Raw genomic sequence first — 25,550 nt, forward strand, 5'->3', positions numbered from 1 at the left:
TAACAAAATAACTTTCATTACCGTATATATCATAACGTGTGTCTGTCATAGGATCAGCGTACAGCTACAGCAATGTAAAACTTGTATACAATGGTATTGTAAGGAAATGTAAAACAAAACTGAAATGTATGACTTCGTTTAAAAAATAGCGCAGTTAATCTAACGTAGGATAATATTGGCTCTCGAAGACTAAGAGACAGAAATAACTTAGGATCACTAAAACGTCTAGTTGAGTTATTTTATGGAGCCCTCATTAAATATGGCGCTCTTCGATATAATCTAGGTCACGTGTTGCTCGACTTCATTGTCGCTCGCCTATTGGCTACGGGCTGAGGCACGTGTGTGAGTGTCATAGGTCAGTGGGAAGAGGATATGAGGAGGAGGAGGCGGTGGCGGGAGTGTACACATGGATAGTGAATAGTACTCTATGGGCATGCTGTACACATAGCACCATGGAGCAACCTTGGTGAGTTCACTTCTACTAAGACTTACAATAAACTTTACAGTCCCATAATAGTTTTGTGTCTCCAAAGAAACGACACTCATAATTGTCTATTAAAAAGGTGGGGGGCGGATATCAGCATTACAAAGGTAACAGTGGGGGAAATGTACTAATACTTCTGCACACAGAATGTGGTGCATGGCAACCAATCAGCTTTCATGTTTTATTGTCAATGCTTGAGTGAAGAAGATGAAGTTAGAAGCTGATTGGTTGTCATGCACAGCTGCACCAGATTCTGTGTGCACTATTTTTAGTAAATCTCCCCTATTGTCATTAAAAAAAACACCTTGCGCAAATGAATTAAAAGTCTAGGCAACGATCACATGGTCTGGCTACCGGGAGCATTACTGGTGTTATCCAATACCGAAGGATGTTGATCGGTAGAGGATGAAAGGATGAGCAATGTACAGCAGAGCCTGCGTGTTTAGTGGCATATGTCTTCTCACTAATACACTAAATCTAAAAAGGTCTTTATTAACCACATGCCAACCGCCGCACACAGATATACGTCAGCAGAATGGCACAAGGACGTGTATATATGTCCCCTTTAAAAAGGGCCTTGTGGACCCGCAAGCTCCGTGATTCCGCCCGCGGAACTCACAGACTCGATGTTCGCGAGCATACCCGCGATCATGTCACGGTGAGGAAGAAGGTGGAAATGCTGATGTAAACAAGCATTTCCCCATTCTTCCTAGTGACAGGACAGTGTACACAGCTTCCTGTAATCGGAAACTGTGATCACTGTCGTGTCGCACATAGCCCATCCCCCCTACAGTTACAACACATCCCTAGGCACACTTAACCCCTTCAGCGCCACCTAGTGGTTAACCCCTTGACTGCCAGTGTAATTTTCACAGTAACAGTGCATTTTTATAGCACTGATCGCTGTAAAAATTACAATTGGCCAAAAAATTTGTCAAAAGTGTCCAATGTGTCTGCCATAATGTCACGATAAAAAATCGCTGATCGCCGCTAGGGATGAGCCGAACACCCCCCCCCCCCCGTTCGGTTTGCACCAGAACCTTCGAACGGTCGCGCAAACATTTAGAACCCCCATTGACGTCTAACGTTCAAATTCAAAAGTGCTAATTTTAAAGCCTAATATGCAAGTTATTGTCGTAAAACGTCTTTGAGAACCCTGGTCTTGCCCCAGGGAACATGTGTCAATGGAAAAAAGTTTTAAAAACGATTTTTTTCAGGAGCAGTGATTTTAATGATGCTTAAAGGAGTTGTAAGGCTAGGTTCACACTGCTGCGAATTCAAAATCGCGGTAAAATCTCAATTTTACCGCGATTTTTGTGGCTGCGATTTTGCCGCGATTTAAGAGACATCTGTGCAGGGTTCAATGTAAATCGCGGCCCGAAATCGCAAAAAGTAGCACAGGAACTACTTTTTGAAATCGATGCGGCGTCGCACCGATTAGGACAGTGCCATTGCCGGAAAATGCCGCCGATTTGAGATGCGATTTGACATGTCAAATCGCATCTCAAATCGTACCCAGTGTGAACCAGGGCTAAAGGAAAAATGGACTGCAGTAAGGTAAAAGAAGCTATTTAGCTCAAAGACATTTTCACAGACATACTATAGACACCCAGCAGGTACAATATTTAACCACTTAAGCCCCGGACCAATATGCTGCTAAATGCCTAAAGGTGTTTTTACAATTTGGCACTGCGCTGCTTTAACTGGTAATTGCGCGGTCATGCAATGTTGTACCGAAACAAAATTTGCGTCCTTTTCTTCCCACAAATATAGCTTTCTTTTGATGGTATTTGATTGCCTCTGCGATTTTAATTTTTTGCGATATAAACGTAAAAAGACCGTAAATTTTGAAAAAAATGATTTTTCTTATAACAAAAAGTAAAAAATATTGAATAAACTAAATTTAAGTCAAACATTTAGGCCAAAATTTATTCAGCCACACTAACTGCCTGACACACTGACACTAAATGCAGTGATCAGTAAATGATCACTGCTATTTAGTGACACTGTGACTGGGGGGGGATTTGTGTGCCTGTGTGTCAGTGTAGTGCTTGTGCTACTCACCGTGTGATGTCTCCTCTCCTCCGCCGGACAAAAATACCGGCGAGAGGAGAGGTGACATCACTTCCTCCTTGCCTGTGTTTACAGTTCAGGCAGAGGAGGAAGCGGATTGGCTGGGAGCGATCGCGAGGGGGCGGACAAAAACGAACAGCCGACCACTTACCGACCGCCGCACGTAGCGGGGGGGTCCAAATCACTGCTCCTGCATTAGTTCCTTTAAATATTGTACCTGCTGGGTGTCTATAGTATGCCTATGATAACGTCTTTAAATAGCACAATCACCTGCCTGCCAGTAAATTAGAAAGAACTGATCTAGCTAAACTATACAGTGTATAAATATATGTACAACACCTGGGATGTATATATATCCTCTACACACTGTAACATTAACTGACTAGCCAGCCTGCCTGCCTGCTCTATCTACCTGCAAAAAATGACACTCTCTATGTTAACTGCCGCAACACACTACACAAGGCCGCCCTGCAGGCGGCATTTTATAGTGTGGGGCGTGTACTAAACCCCCTGAGCCATAATTGGCCAAAGCCACCCTGGCTTTGGCCAATTATGGCTCTCCGTTTTTTGCGCGTTGTGATTGGCTAAGATACTCGTGGACATTGCTGGAGAGAGATGGGTCGCTGGGGAGGCTTCTACACACAGAAGTTTTTTTTATCTTAATGCAAAGAATGCAATAAGATAAATAACCTTCCACCTTTACAACTCCTTTACTAATCTTTTTTTTCCGTATAATTCTCCTTTTTAAGAGGGTGTGTCCTAGGCTTACATATTTTTGCAAATAGGTGTCCATCATTCCCATCTCAAAAAGATGAGAGCTATGCCAGTATCATGCAAAGAAGCAAACTGATCACGCTGGGATGTGCATCCACGATTAGGCGTGGTCCATAATGCCACGTACACACGACCGTTTTTCATGACGAGAAAAATGCATTTTTTTAAATTGGTCATTAAAAACGATCGTGTGTAGGCTTCAGAACATTTTTCTCGTCGTGAAAAATGGCCATTAAAAATGTAGAACATGCTCTAATTTTTCTCGGCAGGCTTGACAAGAATCACGTCGAGAAAAACGTTGTTTTTTCCCATGACATTAAAAACATGTGTACGCGGCATAAGACATAGAAAAGCCGAGGGACTAGAAGGATCACCAGGTATTTCACACAAAAAAGAAATGCAAAAAACTGATACAAGTACATGGTAACACAGACACATATGAGACATGTGAAATATAACATACGCTTTAAGGCCTTACGCACACTGGACAATTAGCCCAGGCGCATAAGGGTCCAGCATTTAGGTGCAGAGAGATGGTACTTGTTCACCTTACAGCCCTATTGCCAGGAGCCTGTCAAACTGTAAGGCTACTTTCACACTGGGGTTGCCAAGCGTTGGCGCTAAAGTACCACTGTTTTTTTTGGCTGCTAGCGGCCCGCTTTTAACCCCCGCTAGCAGCCGAAGAAGGGGTTAAAAGCTCCCATGTTACGGAACTTCCTAAGCGCTGCCAATTCATTTCAATCGGCAGAGCGTTTTGGGAGCGCTGTATACAGCGCTCCCAAATTGCCCCAAAGATGCTGCTTGCAGGACTTTTCAGAACGCCCCACAAGCACACCTCCCTAGTTTTCAGATTTTATTTAGAGGCTATTTCTTTTTTTTTTTTAAGATATATTTGTATTGAGTTTAAAGACAAACTAACATACAGAAGGTAGAAAAACTTTGGTTATTCATTGTAGTTAACTTGCCTGGCGGTATCCCCGAGCGTGACTCGGGGTTGATTTTTTCTACCAAAATCGGTAACCCCGAGTCACGCTCGGGGTAGCTATGCAGAGCCTGCAGCGTGCGCTGGCTTACCTTGTCCTGGATCCAGCAATGTCACTGCGCTGTGTGAGCAAGCGGGTGCTCGCTCGATTCACACAGCGTCCTCCTGTGCCGCCGATCTCCGTTCCCTGCGACGTTACGACGCACAGGAGCGGAGAACGGCGCCAAATTCAAAAACGTAAACAAACACTATACATACAGTATACTGTAATCTTATAGATTACAGTACTGTATGTAAAAAAAACACACCCCCCCTGTCCCTAGTGGTCTGCCCAGTGTCCTACATGTACTTTTATATAATAAAAACTATTCTTTCTGCCTGCAAACTGTAGATTGTCCATAGCAACCAAAAGTGTCCCTTTATGTCAAAAATGGTTTTAGATCAGCTAAAAAACAGCGATAATAAATTATAATCACTTGCAGAATTGTGCGATAGCGATTTGCGGGGAAATTCGTCATAAAAAAAAAAAAATAATGACAGCGACAATTTTGCAACTGAGAAAATTTCAGTGATTTTGATTTGATTACATTATTGAATAATTTTTATTAGAATTACATTATTATTTGTTATAATTATTTATTATATTATAATTTATAATTTTGTTTTTAAAAAAATGTCATACTCGGGATGCCTATTAGATTCTTGTTTGGACAGATTTAAGTGAGTTATTCCTAAGAATTACAGGCCTACAGTATAAAACGCCAAATTTCCTTGCAAATAATTGTACCGCTTTTGGTACGTAATTCCAGACAGAATCATACCGCTAGGGAGGTTAAGGATGAGCTCTGGCGTGTTCGCATAGTACACGTGCAGAGCCCGCCAGGAAGTGTGCACGGCGCTGCACTTATCACAGCCAGGGAGACATTGTCCGATCTCTGCAGCCGAGCATCGGGACAATGTCTCCCTGGCTGTGATTAGCGCAGCGCCGTGCACACTTCCTGGCGGGCTCTGCACGTGTACTATGCAAACACGCCAGAGCTCATCCCTAATTGTAGTGCATTAACTTGTAATACACTCAGACAGTCAATAAACGTATATCAGTTCACATGGCTCTTGTGATTATTAAATACATAGTTACAAGAAATTAACAAATAACCATTTTTCAAACTTTATAAGGCTCAGCAAGGTAATGCATGTGGCACAACCAAGATTACTATAGCAATGTATATTCCCAGGGGTAAGGGTCAGAGGGCTAGCTATCCATCTGCCCCATATTTTGTGAAAGACTTTAGTTATTTTCTGAATCTCAAATGTGAGTTTATACTTAGAGGCTATTTCTAGCGTTAAAATGCCTGAAAAACGCCTCAGTGTGAAGCCAGCCTTATAGAAACTTACATCTACTACGGCTGCATGGTGAACCCAGCAGTACTTCTGTTTTGTGTAGTATGCACCCAGGAACAAATGCCTAGAATGCAGACTACTTACATTCTGAACATTTGTTCCTATGTGCCCTGCTCACACCATACATATATTGTGGTGTCCAAAAAATCGCAGCTCAACAGACCTAATGTGAAAAAGTCCCAAACCTCAGCTTCAACCAAAACTCCTCATCACCATCTTTAAAGGGGAGTTCCAGCCTTTTTTATGTTTATTAAAAGTCAGCAGCTACAAAAAGTGTAGCTGCTGGCTTTTAATAAACAGACACTTACCTGCTCCACGTTTCCAGCGACGCGCCGGCCGGGGGTCCGCTCCTCTCCCCCCCTCTCCGGCCGGCGTCTTCATTCCAAGTGTGGGCACCCGGCCGTGACAGCTTTCGGCTTCACGGCCGGGCACCCACTGCGATCGCCTACAGGGAGGGGCTGCAGTAAGGCGATTAAGCTATTCGCCTTTCCAGCCCCTCGGCGGAAGGAGGAAGTGGGACAGGAAGTCCCACTCCTCCTGAAGCCCCCACTCCCCCCCCCCCAAAAAAAAATGACATGCCAAATGTGGCATGTAAGGGGGCGAGGAGTGGGTTAAGCGGAAGTTCCATTTTTGGGTGGAACTCCGCTTTAAGGACTTTGTTACTGTTTTTGTTCCGGTCCCATTAAAGGGGTTTAGAGGGGGGACAATATCTTCAATAAAGACAGAAGAATACACTTATTTTGTAAAGTGGAAGAAGGTTAGAAACACTGTGTTGGGCTGTTTATTAATCTAAATATTCATTTACAGTACTGAACCGGCAAAAGAAATCAAGCCAATAGACCGCAAGTCTGTCCATCAGATTTGTTCTGGTCAGGTAGTGCTGAGTCTTGCAACTGCAGTGAAAGAACTTCTGGAGAACAGTGTAGATGCTGGTGCAACCTGCATAGGTAAGCTCTTTGAGACATTTTGAAATGTTATTTTGTTTGTATGAAAAGTACTTTTAAATTATTAGTACACATTAGAGGTCGACAAATATATCGGCCAGCTGATATTTGGCCATTTTGGAGAAATCGGCATCGGCCGATTATTATGCAAACTAGGCCGATATTGAACACTGGCCACACCTCTGCCAGCAGAGTGTAAAGAAGGGAGGAGGAACGTGGGGTTCCTCCTCCCTCCTCCACACGCTGTTGGCAAAGCAGCGCTGTGGTGTGTGAAACTGTATGGAGAGAGAGAGAGAGGAGCTGTCAAAATTGAGGTTGGATGTCGGGGGTGGGTGGGACCCAGTTGGGCAGGACCCAGCTATCCAACACCAACCGATGGAATCTAAGCGGGCTGCTACATGTATGTGACCCCGCCCCTTTCTTAAACAGCCCATTCATTGGCTGGATAGCTGCCTCCGACATCACGCTGAATTTGTCAGCTCCTCTCTCTCTCCATACAGTTTCACACACCATGGCGCTGCAGAGAGCATTCAGTTTTACACAGTTACACTATCGGCTGTGAAACCTGCCAGTGCCACCTGCCAGTGCCAACCAGTGCCACCTGCCAAAAAAATATCTAAATATCGGCATCAGCCAGAGAAAAACCCATATCGGTCGACCTCTAGTACACATTCGACTAAACAAGATCCTAAGTTGGCCCATCTCTCCATAAAACATATGCTAATGGAGACCTTGTATCAAACAGTCACCTAGTAGTAAGCGCTGCGGCCTACTCCAGGATAGACATAATTTCAATGGCCTTGGAGCTGGCCACCTGTGCAGTACTGTGCATGCACTGGCTGCCCACCTACTATATAGTATAACCGACTATGTATGTTAAAATTGATTTCATTATTGATTTATGTGCACTGAATTTATCAGCACCGATTTTATCTGATTATGTATTGATATTAGGATTGATTTAATTATTTTTGGCACTGGAATTTATTTACATACTTTTTGGGATTGTATATATCGAATCCTTTGTTAGCTGCCCAGGAGGTACTCCATTTAGCGCAGAATTTTTGTGCTTGATTTAAGCTGGCACCTCTACAATGTGCAGGGCAGATGTAGGTGCAAAAACAAAGGCAACTTGCACGCAGGACAGGTACCAGTGCCCATCTGAATAAACCATTAGAGAATTTTATATTTATGTAGGTAGCATAATTATTCTGCATTTTTTTGTGATTTCCAGGAAAAATTGTATTCCCCTAGGTGCGTGGTGCTCCCTGTAGTAACAGGAAGGTGGAATCTCAATGTGCTACTTTATATAGGGATATACATTTTTTTTTTGGAAACCCCTAAGGCCCCTTTCACATTGAGGAGTTTTTCAGGCGGTACAGCGCTAAAAATAGCGCTGCTATACCGCCTGAAAAACTCCTGCCCAGCTACCTCAATGTGAAAGCCGGAGGGCTTTCACACTGAGGCGATGCGCTGGCGGGAGACAAAAAAATCACCTGTCAGCAGCATCTTTGGAGCGGTGAGAGGAGCGGCGTGTATACCGCTCCTTCCCATTGAAAACAATGGGAAACCGCAGCAATACCGCCCGCAATGCACCTCTATAGAGGCGCATTGCGGGCGGTATTAACCCTTTATCTGCCGCTAGCGGGGGTTAATACCGCACCGCTAGCGACCGATTCCCGCGGCAATCTCGGCGGTATAGCGCCGCTATTTTTAGCGGCGATATACCGCCACTGCGGCTATAGGTCCAATGTGAAAGTGGCCTAAAGCTGTATTGATTTTGTGTCAATTTATATTTTATGTTTATATTTTTTAAAGATTATGCGTTTTCAAATTAATTTTGATATCAGTGTTTAGTCAATAAAAATATTGGTTTCACAAATTAAAAGTTAATAACAGGGTGCACCTGTGACTGGGAAGTCATAGACTCTCTCAGAGAGCAAGGAGGAAACTGTTTGTTTGCTCTGACAGTTGCCCTAACTGACAGTTTGTATGGCCCTGTCTAAACAAAGCAGGGTGGAAGAGTGATTAGTCACTCTTCCAACCTATTCAGTGGTATATACAACTCAAAGCTTGGGTTTTTGTCCTTTGTAAACAGGCTTTTTCAACTAGAGCTGCTGGGAACAGGCATACATGTCAACAGTAGCATGAAAGGCCAGTTTCTGTCTGGTGATAAAAAATACCAATTATGCATATACAGTATTTTGATAAACCAGACAAAAAATAAACATTTTAACCACTTAAGGACCAAGCCTGTTTTTCAGATTTGGCGTTTACAAGATTAAAACATTTTTTTTTTGCTAGAAAATTACTTAAAACCCCCAAACATTATATATATATTTTTTCTAACACCCTAGGGAATAAAATGGTGGTCATTGCAATACTTTTTGTCACACCGTATTTGCGCAGCGGTCTTACAAGCGCACTTTTTTTTAAAAAAATTCACTTTTTTGTATTAAAAAATAAGACAACAGTAAAGTTAGCCCAATTTTTTTATATATTGTGAAAGATAATGTTACGCCGAGTAAAATGATATCCAACATGTCACGCTTCAAAACTGTGCCTACTCGTGGAATGGCGTCAAACTTTTACCCTTAAAAATCTCCATAGGCAACGTTTTAAAAAATTCTATAGGTTGCATCTTGAGCTACAGAGGAGCTCTAAGGCTAGAATTATTGCTCTCACTCTAACGATCGCGGTGATACCTCAAGTGTGTGGTTTGAACACCGTTTTCATATGCGGGCGCTACTCACGTATGCGTTCGCTTCTGCGCGTGAGCTCGTCGGTAAGGGGCGCTTTAAAACAGTTTTTTGTTTGTTTTCTTATTTATTTTATTAATTTTTACACAAAAAAATAAATAAAAATGGATCACTTTTATTCCTATTACAAGGAATGTAAACATCCCTTGTAATAGAAAAAAGAATGACAGGTCCTCTTAAATATGAGATCTGGGGTCAAAAAGACCTCAGATCCCATATTTAGACTAAAATACAAAAAAAAGAAAAAAAAATTGTCATTTGAAAAAATGACAAGAAAATATTGCTTTAAGAAGCATGGGCGGAAGTGACGTTTTGACGTTGCTTCCGCCCTGCTATGCTATGGGGAAGGGTGGGGGCCATCTTTCCCTCACTCGTATCCCAGCGGAGCAGGGGAGAGGACCCAATCGCCTCCGCCGCTGCCGACGGCTCCGGTAAGCGGCGGAGGGTGCTGGGGGGCCCCCTCTCCCGTTGCCGATAATGGTGATCTTGCGGCGAATCCGTTGACAGGACCGCTCACTGAAAAGATGGATATCTCGGTTGTGGCAGCAGGTGCTGCCGTTACCGAGATATCCATCTTTAAAAAAATGACGTATATATACAGTGAGCGGTCCTTAAGTGGTTAAATTGTATCAAATACTTACCGTAATTTTCCTTTCCTGACGCCAATACATGGCAGCATACATATGATATAGCCCCTATATCCACCCACAGGACCTGTTTAAATCTATAAGTCTGATTGAGAGAAACCTCCCCCGTTTTCTGTATAAAGCACAAAGATCAGAGGGAGGATTCGTATCCTGCCATGTATTGGCGTTGGGAAAGGAAAATTACGGTAAGTATTTGAAACAATTTTCCTGATGTCAACATGGCAGTATACATATGATAAATAATGAGCTTTCAATAGGGAGGGTTTAATTCTGCAAACTTAGGGCCAGATCCACAGACAGAGTATGCCGGCGTATCTACTGATACGCCGGCGTACTTTCAAATTACCCGCGTCGTATCTTTAGTTTGAATCCTCAAACCAAGATACGACAGCATTTGGGTTAGATCCGACAGGTGTACGTCCTCGTACGCCTTCGGATCTAAGATGCAATACTTCGGCGTCCGCTGGGTGGCGTTCACGTTGTTTTCCGCGTCGGGTATGCAAATTAGCTATTTCCGACGATCCAGGAACATACGCGCGGCCGTCGCATTCTCTTACATCGTCTCTAGTCGGCTTTTTCCGGCGTATAGTTAAAGCTGCTATTTTGCGGCGTATAGTTAGACTTGGCATGTTAAGTATGGCCGTCGTTCCCGCGTCGAAATTTGAATTTTTTTTTTTTTTTTGTGTAAGTCGTCCGTGAATCGGGATGGACGTAATTCACGTCTAAGTTAAAAGTTTTAGCGCAATGCACGGCGGGAAATTTAGAAACGGAGCATGCGCAGTTCATTCGGTGCGGGGACGCGCTTCATTTAAATGAAACATGCCCCCTAATCGCCGATTTGAATTCCGCCGCCAGAAATACACTACGCCGCCGTAACTTACGGCGCAAAATCTTTGAGGATTCGAAAGAACGCCAGGTAAAGTACGGCGGCGTAGCGTATCTCTGATACGCTGCGCCGATCTATTTCTATGTGGATCTGCCCCTTAGTCTTTATTTGACCATGGACTTAGAAGCTTGAACAGTTTTCCTCCTCTACTGTAGTAAGATCTGCTGGATCCACCCTGTAGTGTCTTAAGAATTATATGATGTGAATGGGGGAGGTTGCTCTCAGTCAGACTTTTAAAGATTTAAACGGGTCCTGTGGGTGGATATAGGGTGGAGCTATATCATATGTATGCTGCCATGTTGGCATCAGGATGTTTTCAGGATGTTTTCAGTCCTGACCATACAAATAAAGAATATGTGTGTGTGTGTGTATATATATAAAACCAAAAGGAGCATATGTACTAGAATCCGGAATAAAAGCTATTTCTATTTGAGGGGCCCATGGGGTTTTGGAGACTTTTTAACAACTCAACACAATTTATAATTCTATGTTTTTTCAGTGTAACTTGCACTGTTGTCTCTTCAGCACCTGTATTTTGTAAATGTTGAAGCAGCTTATTTGCATCATCCCAATTAATGCACCTACTTTAATTTTTTAAGTGCATTTATGTATTTTAGATATAAAACTGAAGGAGTATGGAGCAGAACTCATAGAAGTCTCAGATAATGGCTACGGAGTTGAGGAACATAATTTTGAAGCCCTGAGTAAGTAAAATGTTGTGAAAAAATGGGATTAAAGCAGAACACTGCATGACTTTGAGATGTAAAGTGCTGTGCAACAGTTTTAGACAGGCGTTGAAAAATGCTGTAAATTAGGATAGCTTTCAGAAATAGAAGTATTAATAGTTATTTTTTTTCCATTTTGTTAATTGATAAAAATAAACAGAAGAGAGAGTCAAATCAAATCAATATTTGGTGGGGCCACCCTTTACCTTCGCAAACAGCATTACATCTTCTAGGTACACTTGCACACAGTTTTTTAAAGGGGTTGTAAAGGTAAAAAAAAATCCCTTAAATAGCTTCCTTTACCTTAGAGCAGTGCTCCTTCACTTACCTCATCCTTTGATTTCTTCCTTATTTCTTCTGAGAAATGCAAGGCTTTCTCCCTGGTGTGGAGTGTCGTGCTTCTCCCCTTCAGGAGAGTCAGGACGCCCACTAACACACAGCTCTTTTCTCTATCTGCAACGTAGAGAGAGAGTCCTGACTCTCCTGCTCCCCCCTCAAGGGAGGGGGCGAGCACCACACTCCACACCAGGGAGAAAGCCTCGTATTATTGTGTGGAGTTACAGACAGAAGAACAGGAAGTGAGGATTTATCAAAAGAAATTAGGACATTTAAAAGCAAAATCGAAGGATGAGGTAAGTGAAGGAGGACTGCACTAAGGTAAAGGAAGCTATTTAGGGGAAACATTTTTTACCTTTACAACCCCTTTAAGGAACTCAGCGGTTTGGTTGTTTAAAACATATTAAAATACTAACTACAGATCTTCTGTTGATGTAGGCTGCCTAAAATTCTTCTGTCTCTTCATGTCATCTGTCAATGTTGAGATCAGGGCTCTGTAGGAGCCAAACCATCACTTCCAGGACTCCTTGTTCTTTATGCCATTGTTCCTGACCAAATCTCCAACTCCATTTGTAGGAGTACAGCCAAAGTTGTAAGGAACCTTCGCTATGGTTCACTGTTGCGTGCAGACACTCATTATTGTACCGCTCTCCAACCCTTTAGCAAACTAACTGCCTCTTGCTACAGTCAAATACTTAAAATTTTGACTCATCAGTCCGGAGCATCGACTGCCATTTTTCTGCACCTTGTTTCCTATGTTTTCATGTTTAGGACATGGAAACAAGGCTACAGTAAGTGACTCAACAATGCACAAGATCTTAGGAACTGGGGTACAGAAAAATGGCAGCAGGTGCTTTGGATTGATGAGTTAAAATTTTAAATATTTGGCTGTAGCAAGAGGTAGTTTGTTTACGAAGGGCTAGAGACCGATTACCATAATGAGTGTTTGCAGGTAGCAGTGAAGCATGGTGGAGGTTCCTTGTAAGTTTAGGGCTGCATTTCTACAATTGTTTTAATATTTGGTCATGATCAGTGGTGTCCTCAATGCTGAGAAATACAGAAAGATACTTATCTATCATTCCATGCCATCAGGGAGGTGTGTGATTGGCCCCAAATGTATTCAGCAGCAGCCCTAAATATACAGCCAATGTCATTAAGAACTATCTTCAGCAAAAAGAAGAACAAAGGGCTAGATTCACATAGATTAGCGGATCTTTAGATCCGCGTAATCTATGTGATTTACGATCCGCCGGCGCAATTTTGCGAGGCTAGTGCAGTATTCAGAAAGCACTTACCTCCAAACTTGCGCCGGCAGATCGTAACTCCCCCGGCGGAATTCAAATTCCGCGGCTAGGGGGAGTGTACAATTTAAATCAGGCGTGTCCCTGCGCCGATTTAACTGCGCATGCGCCGCCGGCGAAATTTCCCAGTGCGCATGCTCCAAATGACGTCGCTAGGACGTCATTGTTTTCGGCGTTAACGTAAATTACGGCCATCTGTATTTGCGTCCGACTTACGCAAACGACGTAAAAATTTAAAACTTGGCGCGGGAACGACAGCCATACTTAACATTAGCTACCCCGCATATAGCAGGGGTAACTATCCGCCAGAAAAAGCCGAACCGAAACAACGTAAAAAAAAAAGCGGCGGGCGTTCGTTTCTGAATCGGCGTATCCCCTCTTTTGCATATTCGTCGCGAGTAAAACAAGAAACACCACCTAGCGGACAGCGGAAGATTGCAGCCTAAGATCCGACGGTGTAAGTCACTTGCAGCAGTCAGATCTAAGGGAGATCTATGCGTAACTGATTCTTATGAATCAGTCGCATAGATCCGACCGTCGGATCTCAGAGATACGACGGCGTATTAGGAGATACACCGTCGTATCTCTTTGTGAATCTGGCCCAAAGAGTACTGGAAGTATTGGTGTGCCCCCCACCCCACGCCGAGCCCTGATCTTAACATCATCGAGTCGTTCTGGGATTACAAGAAGAGACAAAAGGTAGCCTACACCCAAAGATCTGTTACTTCTTCAATATGTTTTGATCAACCTGCCTGCTGAGTTCCTTCAAAAACTGTATGCATGTATACCTAGGAGAATTGATGGTGTTTTGAAGGCAAAGGGTAGTCACACTAAATATTGATTTAATTTGGATTTCTCTTCAGTTCAGTTCATTTACTTTTTTTTTCTTTCTGATGAATTGATAAAAATAAACTATTACTCTTCTATTTCTGAAAGCTTTTTTAATTTAGAGCATTTTTTCACACCTGCCTAAAAAACGTTTGCACAGTACTGCACATTATTTTTTGCTTTCTGCTCTACCATAATGCATTTTTACTGTGCACTAAAAAGTGAGAAATTATTGCTAATAGATTATTTATAAATTAAAAAATACCTTTTGTGATCTTAAAGCATAATTCCATTTTGTTGACTTTTGTGAAAATGGAATTCTGGTTTAACCACTTAAGACCCGGACCATTATGCAGGTAAAGGACCTTGCCCTTTTTTGCTATTTCACACTGCATCGTTTTAACTGACAATTGCGCGCTCGTGCGACGTGGTTCCCAAACAAAATTGGCATCCTTTTTTTTCCCACTAATAGAGCTTTCTTTTGGTGGTATTTGATCACTTCTGCGGTTTTTTTATTTTTTGCGCTATAAATAAAAATAGAGCTACAATTTAGAAAAAAATGCAATATTTTTTACTTTTTGCTATTATAAATATCCCCAAAAATATATAAAAAAACTTTTTTTTTCCTCAGTTTAGGCCGATACGTATTCTTTTACTTATTTTTGGTAAAAAGAAATCGCAATAAGCTTTTTTTTTGATTGGTTTGTGCAAAAGTTATAGCATTTACAAAATAGGGGATAGTTTTATGGCATTTTTATTAATAATTTTTTTTTACTAGTAATGGCGGCGATCAGTGTTTTTTTTTTTTTTTCGTGACTGCAACATTATATCGGACACTTTTGACACATTTTCGTGACCATTGTCATTTTCACAGCGAAAAGTGCTATAAAAATTCACTGATTACGGTGAAAATGAAAATGGCAGTGAAGGGGTTAACCACTAGGGGGCGCTAAGGGGTTAAGTGTGCACTAAGGGAATGATTTTTACTGTAGGGGGGCGTATCTGTAGGCGTGACGTCACTGATCATCGTTCCCTATAACAGGGAACAGACGATCAGTGACACTGCCACAGAGAAGAACGGGGAAGGTTTGTTTACACACACCTCTCCCCGTTCTTCAGCTTCTGTGAGCCGATCGCAGGACACCGGCGGCGATCGGGCGCGGAGCTTCAGACCGGGTCGCGAGTGCACGACCCATGGCTGGACACTTAAAGGGCAACGTACCTGTACGTGCCTGTGTCCAGCCATGCCATTCTGCCTACGTATATCGGCGTTAGGCGGTCCTTAAGTGGTTAAGGCCATAGTTTGGAATTTAACCATGTCCCTATGGGGTTTATTTACTAAAGCTGGAGAGTGCAAAATCAGGCTCACTTCTGCATAGAGACCAAGGTCAGTGGTATCCAAATTGAGGGCGTCACCAATCACCAATTACTATTACTGGAATAGTAATAATTATGAAGCGATTTAAGCCTTTTTTGTTTTACTTTTGTTTAGCTTTGAAACATCACACATCCAAGCTACAAGATTTCTCTGATTTGATTAATGTGGAAACATTTGGCTTTCGAGGAGAAGCTCTAAGTTCACTGTGTGCATTAAGGTAAATATAATAATATAGTCATTGTTGCTACTTGGACACCTTAACACTTCAATTTTAAAAATCAAAAATATCTTTACTAGTCTGCAGTCATGAAATTCTGACATAATATCCAGCAGCTGTACATGGTACAGTCTCCTACACTGTGTGAGATTAGCATATTGAGAAAATCTTGTCGTAAGTCTCTTGAAGACATTTTCTTAGACTTCCCTTCCAAGTTAATCCTTTTTGCAGCATGGTGTTCGAGCAGGTCACGTGGCAAAAGATAACTTGTGTGTAGCGCTACCCCGTCAGGAGCCGCTGGTTGTTTTGGGATCGGCGTATTAAGTTACCTCTTACCATTGTCTAGGGGTGAAGTTGTTGAGTAGATGAGTAAGCGAATGTCCAGTCATCAAATAAAGGTTTTCTGAATGCTTTATTCTCGGCCCAACATGACCAACATCAACATGAGATAGGGAGAAAAGGTTGATGAAGCAAGAGAACTTTGCAGTATCAGGCCTGGATATGAGAAAGAGCAATCCTGCTCTCAGTAGTAGTAGATACAGTTCGTCGCCACTCTAGCCAGAGTGGGTGAAGTGCCCCCGGACAGACTCCTGCCACAAGTCTGGCAGCCGAAGTGTCACTTTAGGTTGCTGGGAGGAACAGGCCTCTGCCAAAGACCCGGCTCTAGGGACCTCCGCCACAGGTCTAATACCCAGATATACTCTCCCCCAGCATGCTCCGCAAGGAAAAACTCCTCTAATTGGCTGCTGGGGAAAAGCGGCTCTGCCAGAACCCCTCTAGCGCCAACTGTCACCCAGGGATGGGATCGCATCCCTGGAGCGCGGACTGACCTACAGGACAGTTCAGGAATGACAGCGGCCCATAATTTAACAAATTATGAATGGGAGCAAGATTACTCTCCCATTCCCCACTAACTTTAGCGTAGTGCCCGTACTGAAAGTAAGGGGGCGCTACATGTGTATGACTGATTGATGTTTACGTTGGTAAGTCATACAGGATATGTAATTTCTGGGCCAGCATTAATGTGTAAATGCTGACCTTGGTTGATTTCTGGACAAAAGATAGCACCAGCCTTCTAAGATAAACAAAGATGAACTTATTGACAGGTGGCCTATTATATATTTGAGAGGTACTGTAGGTGTTCCTCCCCTATTTATTAGCATGCATGCACATTAAGTAAAACAAAACCCTCCTATACTTTTCAGCTAAGGAAGCTGCCATCTTGGCCTCTGTTTGATTTGCAACTGCCATGGTTCTGCACAAGTAATGCCATTTGATGGTTTGACATTTTGGTTGGCAGCACAAGCGAATGAGACAGTTAGCATTGCCGGCATGCCAAGGTTATATAGTATCTCACAAAAGTGAGTACACCCCTCACATTATTGTAAATATTTTATTATATCTTTTCATGTGACAACACTGAAGAAATTACACTTTGCTACAATGTAAAGTAGCGAGTGTACAGCTTGTATAACAGTGTAAATTGTATTTATTTTCTTAATTTTCCAAAAAATTGTGAGCAAAAAAATAAAACTTCAACAAAACTCATCATGCCTCTTGCTAAATACCTTGGACTGTCTACTTTCAAAAAAGGATAATTTTGATGGTATTTGTACTGTCCTGGCCTGATCAAGAAATTAGACAGACAGTCGGTACATCAGGATTGATCAATTTTCAAAATATATATACCATAGTTTGTAGACTCTCTCTAACTTTCACACAGACGTAATAATGTACACCCATTTGGGCTATTTTTACTAACGAAATGTAGCATACTACATTTTGGCATAAGTATGAAGAAAGTTTGTTTACAAAATTTTATAACAGAAACTAAGATTTTTTTTTTTTCAAAACTTTTAGAATTTTTTTCAACTATATAACAAACAATAAAAAACCCAGGGGTGATTAAATACCACCAAAAGAAAGCTCTGTTTGGGTGAAAAAATTATATAAATTAAATTTTTGCATGACCGAGCAATTGCCAATTAAAGTAGCTGATTAGCACAAAATGCCCTGGTCATGAAGGGCGTAAAGCCTTCTGGAGGTCAAGTGGATAAACATATATCTTATTGCTCTTTTTCAACAGTGATTTGTCAATTTTCACCTGCCATAAATCAGCAAACGTTGGAACCCGTTTGGTTTTTGATCAGAATGGAAAAATTGTTCAGAAATCTCCTTTCCCTCGACAGCAGGGAACTACAGTCACTATACAACAGCTTTTCTATACCCTGCCAGTGCGCCACAAAGAATTTCAGCGGAACATTAAAAAGGTATGTGGTTCTGACATTCCTCCCTCTAAAGAAAGGAAAATCCATAGGATAGTGTAACTACCAAAAACGAACAATGCAAGTATATCCTAGAATATTTTATAAACAGATTGTATATCAGTTTAGTAGTATGCTTTCTAGAAGTATGACAGCATACCCCAGGACCATAAAGAGAAAGTGAACACCTCCACTCTCCTCCACTCCCAAAGGGGCATTGACTGTGCTGTCTCTTTGGCTGTAGACTTTGATCTGCTGGATGATAATTTCCAGTGTTAGATAAGTTGAGCTGAAGAGTGCAAAATCAGGCTTACTTCTGTATAGAAACCAATCAGCTTTCAGGTTTTATTGCCAAAGCTTAAAGGGGTTGTAAACCCTTGAGTTTTTTCACCTTAATGCATCCTATGCATTAAGGTGAAAAAACATCTGACAGTGACCGTCTCCCCCAGCAACCCCCCCCCCCCTGCCCGTTTTACTTCCCTGAGCCCCCGTATTTTCCTTGGTGTAAAGGCGCTCTCCCTCTCTGCACAGGGTCCCGGCTCTTGGATAGATTGATAGCGACGCAGCCATTGGCTCCCACTTCTGTCAATCAAATCCAATAATGTGGGCACTGGGGGGTGGGGCCGAGTCCGGTATTCGTGTCTATGGAAGCAAATGCTGGATTTGAGATCGCGCCCGAAAGGTAAGCCCCGGGAGAGCACTTCTCCTAGGGGGTTATCTGATGCGAGGAGTAGCTGCAAGAGCCGCAGAGGGACCCCAGAAGAGTACGATCGGGGCCACTTTATGCAAAACGAGCTGCACAGTGGAGATAAGTATGACATGTTTGATATTTAAAAAAAAAAAACAGGTTTACAATCACTTTAATTGAACAAGCTGAGATTAGAAGTTGATTGTGATTGGTTTCCATGCAGAAGTGAACCTGATTTTTGCACTCCAGCTTTAATAAATAAACCCTAAAATGACTGTTTGACATTATACACATAGGTCACTATTTCATGCTGCAAGGCAAACGAATCTGTGAAGGCTTTATTTAGCATTCACATTTATGCAGTTTCCATCAGTACTGTACCTATACATTGCTTGGAAATCACAAAACACTGCCATCTTTAAAGCTGATCACTACTTTGCTCAATCACAGTGCATTCCTATGGGAATTCATAGGTCTTTCAAAAATTTTAAGACCTTAAGGCTCCATGTACATGGGACGTTTTTACAACTGCTCCTAAACTATTTAACTTGACAGATAGTAACCCACATTTAAAACGTCCGTTTTGCTGCGTTTACATGCCGCGTTTTGCCATGTTTGCGTTTAGAAGCATTTAAAAAAAAAAAAAAAGGTCAAAAACGAAAAAACGCCTATAAACGAAACGCTGCTAAATGCGGGTTACCACGTTTAGTCACCTTTTTTGCTTCTGAAATGTGGAAATCTGCATCTGAACCCATTTTTTTGCTTTAAAAAAAATGCTGTTAAACGCAACTGCCTAAAAACGGCAATAAATGAGACTGTGTACATGGTCACATAGGATAACATTGAATGAGTTCAAAAGCGTCCAACTGCCTCTGAACATACGTTTAGCAGCGTCCCGTGTACATGGGGCCTAAAAAAAAAAAAGCTCATGCATAAAACCAGATTTATGCTGCATTTGGCTTGGTTTATCACATTCTGAAAAATGAAAATGCATTTAAAAGTTTTAAATTCTAAGAAAAATGTATAAGTAAGGAATGTGAAAAAACATATTAATGTCATATTGAGAACATCAAAGAGTCATACCAAAACTGCGTAGTCATAAGTATGCATGTGACCTTATGGTTGTCTGTTTATACTCCTTCTCTTTCTATTTTAAGGAGTACGCAAAAATGGTACAAGTTTTACAAGCATACTGTATTATTTCAACTGGTGTTCGTATAAACTGCACAAATCAGGTAGGCCAAGGGAAGAGAACGCCTGTGGTGTGTTCTAGCGGTACATCAAGCAGCATGAAAGAAAACATTGGAGCTGTGTTTGGACAAAAACAGGTAATATTCTCTAAAAGCAGTCTTTTACATCTGAGATTTTTTTTTTATTTAACATGTATCACTAAACACTTACCACCTGTTTCCGGCTTGTTTAAACTTCACACTTGCTTTAAGTAAAATATAATCGGCCAATTTTATATGAAAAAAACAAGTCTCTATAAACTGATCTAACTCGGTATAATCAAGTGTGGTGAGTGTGAGTTAACTCTTCCTTTGTTTTCCCCTTAAAGTAAGCTATCTCAGAGAGAAGCATTGGTAATACCATTGATGGCCTCTTTTTCTGAAAATGCTAGTGGTCTGGCTTGCATTGCTGCAATACTTTGACTCCCTGACCCAGAACAATAATACCTGTAATAACTCCCCCTCCCTGTTTTTACCTCTTTTACTTCTTATCCCATTTATCTTTCCATCCTTTTTTTTTTTTGTATTATCTCTATATACATATTTCTCTGGGCTTATTTATTTCTTTGTATGCCGTCTACATCTGATGAGTATATTCTTCAGCTGGATGCTGTGTGTACTTCACGGTGTGCCTCCCAAAAAATAAATACCCCAAACAGAAAATTATAGTACATTGCATTGCCCGCTTGGGCTGACCCACACTATTCAAGTGTGCTGCTATAGAGGGGATTCCAGGATGCTGACAGCAATGCAATTGTATAAACTTACAACTATGCTTAAAATACATTTAAATGGAAGCTGCAGGAAATTAACCCGGAAAAGTCTGTGGGGATGTAACCAATTCCATTCATAATATAGAATAGACAAAAAGTTGAAAATGCACCTACCACAAATGTTGTGCTAAACAGTATCACTGTGAATTTTTATAAAGCCACAGCACACAGATACATACAATTAAAGGGGTTGTAAAGGTAAAAAAAAAATCCCTAAATAGCTTCCTTTACCTTAGTGCAGTCTTCCTTCACTTACCTCATCCTTCCATTTTGCTTTTAAATGTCCTTATTTCTTCTGAGAAATCCTCACTTCCTGTTCTTCTGTCTGTAAGTAAACACAGTAATGCAACACTTTCTCCCTGGTGTGGAGAAAGCCTCTTGAGGGGGCGAGCAGGAGTGTCAGGACACCCACTAACACACAGCTCCTTTCTCTATCTGCAAAGTAGATAGCGTCCTAACCCTCCTGCTCGCTCCCTCCCCCTCAAGAGGCTTTCTCCACACCAGGGAGAAAGTGTCGCATTACTGTGTGGAGTTACAGACAGAAGAACAGGAAGTGAGGATTTCTCAGAAGAAATAAGGACATTTAAAAGCAAAATGGAAGGATGAGGTAAGTGAAGGAGGACTGCACTAAGGTAAAGGAAGCTATTTAGGGATTTTTTTTTTTTTTTACCTTTACAACCCCTTTAGCGTGTTATAATTACCTCCCACTAGTTATATATTGCACTTTCCTTAAATTGTACTTTACATCATCCAGAAGTTCAGTTCCAGGAAGTTGATAATTTTTATGTTAAATGCTAATGGCACGTACACACGATCCGAATATCGTACGAAAAATCATGTCCGAGGAAGAATCGTACGATAATCGGATCGTTAGTACAGAGCTTTCGAAAGCCGATCATGACAGTTCATCCGTTATTTTTTTATCTGACACGCACGAAAATTTTCCTCGTGCGATTCCAGATCGTACAATTTTCGTTTAGTCAGTTCAAATGTCGCTCAAAAATACAATACACATACATTACAACACATGACATCACTTCCGTTTTTTTTTTGGCTGACGTATGAGAATTTTCATGAATTTTCGTGACTTTAATAACCTATTTAATTTTTACTTGCGACTATTAAGCGAAAAAAGTTACGATCTGACGTACGATATTCGCATTGTGTGTACGGGGCATAAGTCTTAAGCTCCTCCCACTGTAAAATTGTATTAGTTTCACTGCTGTGGAAGGCATAGACGTAGTTGCATAGGTTGAAACACAAACTATGAAAAAAATTGCTTCTTGATCACCCAAGGATCAAAAACCTCTTCTGTCATTACCTATAAAATTTGAACCCCTTCACGAACAAGGATAAAACAAATCCTAATTCTAGTGCCTTGAAACCAATATAGCAAGTTTGTCATGCGTTAGTAAAACTGTACCTATCCTCAGAACTACTTAGTGCATCCAAGTGAATTCCACCTTGTTTTTTCATTAAACAATAGGCCTTCATTTAATGGTAAATGTTAATGGATATCTCCTTGATTTAAAAAAAAAAAAAAAAAAAAAATATTCAAAGTAATATTTTCTTGCCATTATCATGACCTACCACCAAAGCAGCAAGTGTATGTGTGTATATATAACCACTTGACCACCGGGCCTATTCTGGCACTTCTCTCCTTCATGTGAAAATCACAATTTTTTTGCTAGAAAATTAATCAGAACCCCCAAACATTATATATTTTTTTTTAGCAGACATCCTAGGGAATAAAATGGCAGTCATTGCAATACTTTTTGTCACACCGTACTTGCGCAGCGGTCTTACAAGCGCACTTTTTTTGGGAAAAAATCACTTTTTTGAATTAAAAAATAAGACAACAAAAATTTTTGCCCAATTTTTTTATATATTGTGAAAGATAATGTTACGCCGAGTAAAATGATACCCAACATGACACGCTTAAAAATTGCGCCCGCTCGTGGCATGGCGTCAAACTTTTACCCTTAAAAATCTCGATAGGCGACGTTTAAAAAATTCTACAGGTTACATTTTTTGAGCTACAGAGTAGGTCTAGGGCTAGAATTATTGCTCTCGCTCTAACGATCGTGGCAATACCTCACTTGTGTGGTTTGAACACCGTTTTCATATGCGGGCGCTACTCGCGTATGCGTTCGCTTTTGCGCGCAAGCTCGTCGGGACGGGGCGTTTTTTAAAACATTTTTTTTTGTTTTCTTATTTATTTTTATTTATTTTTATAATTTTTTACACTGAAATAAAAAAAAATAAAAAAATATCACTTTTATTCCTATTACAAGGAATGTAAACATCCCTTGTAATAGAAAAAAGCATGACAGGTCCTCTTAAATATGAGATATGGGGTCAAAAAAACCTCAGATCTCATATTTAGGCTTAAATGCAAAAAAAGAAAAAAAAATTAAACTGTCATTTTTTTAAATGACAGAAAAAAAAAATGTTGCTGTAAGACGCTGGGCGGGACTGACGTTTTGACGTCACTTCCGCCCAGCAGAGATATGGGGACGGGCGAAGGAGATTTTTCCTTCAGATTTTTCCTTCAGTCTCGTCCCCAGTCACTTGCCGAACGGTACCGACGGCTACGGTAAGCGGCGGGAGGGGGGGGGCCCTCTCCCGCCACCGATAACGGCGAATCCGCCGCGGAGACCGCCGTTATCGTTTACAGGACCGTCGGCACTAAAGATGCATACCTCGGTTGTGGCAGCAGCTGCTGCCGTTACCGAGATATACATCTTTAAAAACAGGACGTCTTTTAGACATGAGGCGGTGGGCAAGTGGATAAACAAATAAATATGTGTGTGTGTGTGTGTGTATATATATATGTATGCATTTATATATATAATGTGTGTGTGTGTGTGATATATATATAATTAAATATAAGATCTACCTAAAACACACAAATACTAACTGACTTTTGACCCTAACCCTGACCTACAGTGGATATAAAAAGTCTGCACACCCCTGTTTTTGGAACTGTTCATAATTCCCTCTACCTTGACTAAGGTTCCAGCTGAAGAAAAACGGCCCCAAAGCATGATGCTGCTGCCACTATGCTTCACAGTAGGTACGGTGTTCTTTTGGTGATGTGCAGTGTTGTTTTTGCACCAAAAAAAATCTTTTGGAATTATGGCCAAAAAGTTCAACCTTGGTTTCATCAGACCAGAACACATTTTCCCACATGCTTTTGGGAGATTTTAGATGTGTTTTTGCAAAATTTAGCCAGGTTTGGACGTTTTTCTTTGTAAGAAAAGGCTTCCGTCTTGCCACTCTACCCCATAGCCCAGATATATGAAGAATACTGGAGATTGTTGTCACATGTACCACACAGCCAGTACTTTCCCGATATTCCTGCAGCTTCTTTAATGTTGCTGTAGGCCTCTTGGCAGCCTCCCTGACCAGTTTTCTTCTTGTCTTTTCATCAATTTTGGAGATATGTCCAGTTCTTGGTAATATCACTGTTGTGCCACATTTTCTCCACTTGATGATAAATGTCTTCATTGTGTTTCATGGTATATCTAATTCCTTAAATTCTTTTGTACTCTTCTCCTGACTGATTACCTTTTAACAATGAGATCCTTCTAAAGCTTTGGAAGCTCTCTGCAGACCATGGCTTTGGCTGTAGGATGCAACTAAGAAAATGTCAGGAAAGACCTACTAGAACAGCTGAACTTTATTTGGGGTTAATCGGAGGCACTCTAAATTGATGGTGGGTGTGTACTAGGGCTGCAACTAATGATTATTTTCATAATCGATTAGTTAGCCAATTATTGTTTTGATCAGATTATAACCTTAAAAAAAGTGTGGTGTATAATTCAGTTAATATAAATACAGATGGTGCAGCGCTCAAATAAAATAATAAAAGATGAATAGAAAGTCCATAAAATCGCAGTACACCTCCAGTGAGTGCCAATGTAGACAGACAGATGACTGTGTAGGTAACTTCACACGTGCTAGACACACATCCACCACCACATGAAATGGCCTCTCACCTCACCACCTGGACCCTTTGATTATGGAGGGTCAAATGCGCTTCATGTGTAAATATCAGCAAATCCAGCAGTAGTAGAGACGTCACAGAGAAACCGATAGGTCATCCCAGGTCATGTAATAAACAAATGCCAAAACATAGTGCAGTCCGTTTGGATAAACGATTTAATCGTAATAAAGGTAAAAAAAACACTCACAATGAAGGCACCACGATCGGTGCCGATGTATACAGCGTGTATATTGAGCAAAGTGATAGCCGCGGGTGACGCCACAAACCTCCCTCTGTACGCGTTACGTCCTCTATGAGCGGGGACTAAAAAAAAAAGGCAATTTATTCTTAAATATCTATATGCAGTGGTAAATATAGATAATCAACTATATGGTTAGGGAGCAAAATCTCGAATTCACTTAGAAAATAAAAGACAGAGATATATACTGTATACAGTATACTATTAGAGGTTGAATCTGGTAAATATCATCGGACTCAGAGATCAAATTTTTTATTTAAAGAAAAAAAAAATTAAAGACCGTTTTGCCGATTTTCAGACAGAACTGTAATATATTATGTATGACAGACTCCCTTGTCATAGGCAGGTGCCTATGACCTGCCTTCAGAGTGTCCCTATAGCAAAATACAAAGTATAGTATAGAGAACCCCAATAGTAAGGTAAAAAAAACTTCTACCTTTTAGAACCACTCACTTCCTGTCCCTACAATTTTTTTTACATCACAGAAACCTGACATTTTACCAGGAGTGTGTAGACTTTTTATATCTACTGTAGATCAAACCTTGATCTAGCTGTTTTATCTTTATTTTATTTTTTTTACACATCTTTTTTATTTAAAATCTTCTCTTGTTATC

At 41.1% G+C, this 25,550-nt stretch overlaps 1 protein-coding gene across 1 annotated transcript in view; it reads left to right on the forward strand.

The window, feature by feature from the left end:
• The first annotated feature begins 338 nt into the window (after nt 1-338).
• Nucleotides 339-25,550, forward strand: part of PMS2 (PMS1 homolog 2, mismatch repair system component) — a 59,161-nt gene continuing 33,949 nt past the window's right edge. The window contains exons 1-6 of the mRNA XM_040356806.1: nt 339-466; nt 6,522-6,661; nt 11,568-11,654; nt 15,633-15,735; nt 17,822-18,005; nt 19,845-20,015. Of these exons, the coding sequence (XP_040212740.1) occupies nt 453-466; nt 6,522-6,661; nt 11,568-11,654; nt 15,633-15,735; nt 17,822-18,005; nt 19,845-20,015 (699 nt within the window). The 5' untranslated portion in view covers nt 339-452. The remainder of the gene's footprint in view (nt 467-6,521; nt 6,662-11,567; nt 11,655-15,632; nt 15,736-17,821; nt 18,006-19,844; nt 20,016-25,550) is intronic.

The sequence above is a fragment of the Rana temporaria genome, chromosome 6, assembly GCF_905171775.1.
Source record: "Rana temporaria chromosome 6, aRanTem1.1, whole genome shotgun sequence".
In the NCBI taxonomy this organism is placed as follows: Eukaryota; Metazoa; Chordata; class Amphibia; order Anura; family Ranidae; genus Rana; species Rana temporaria.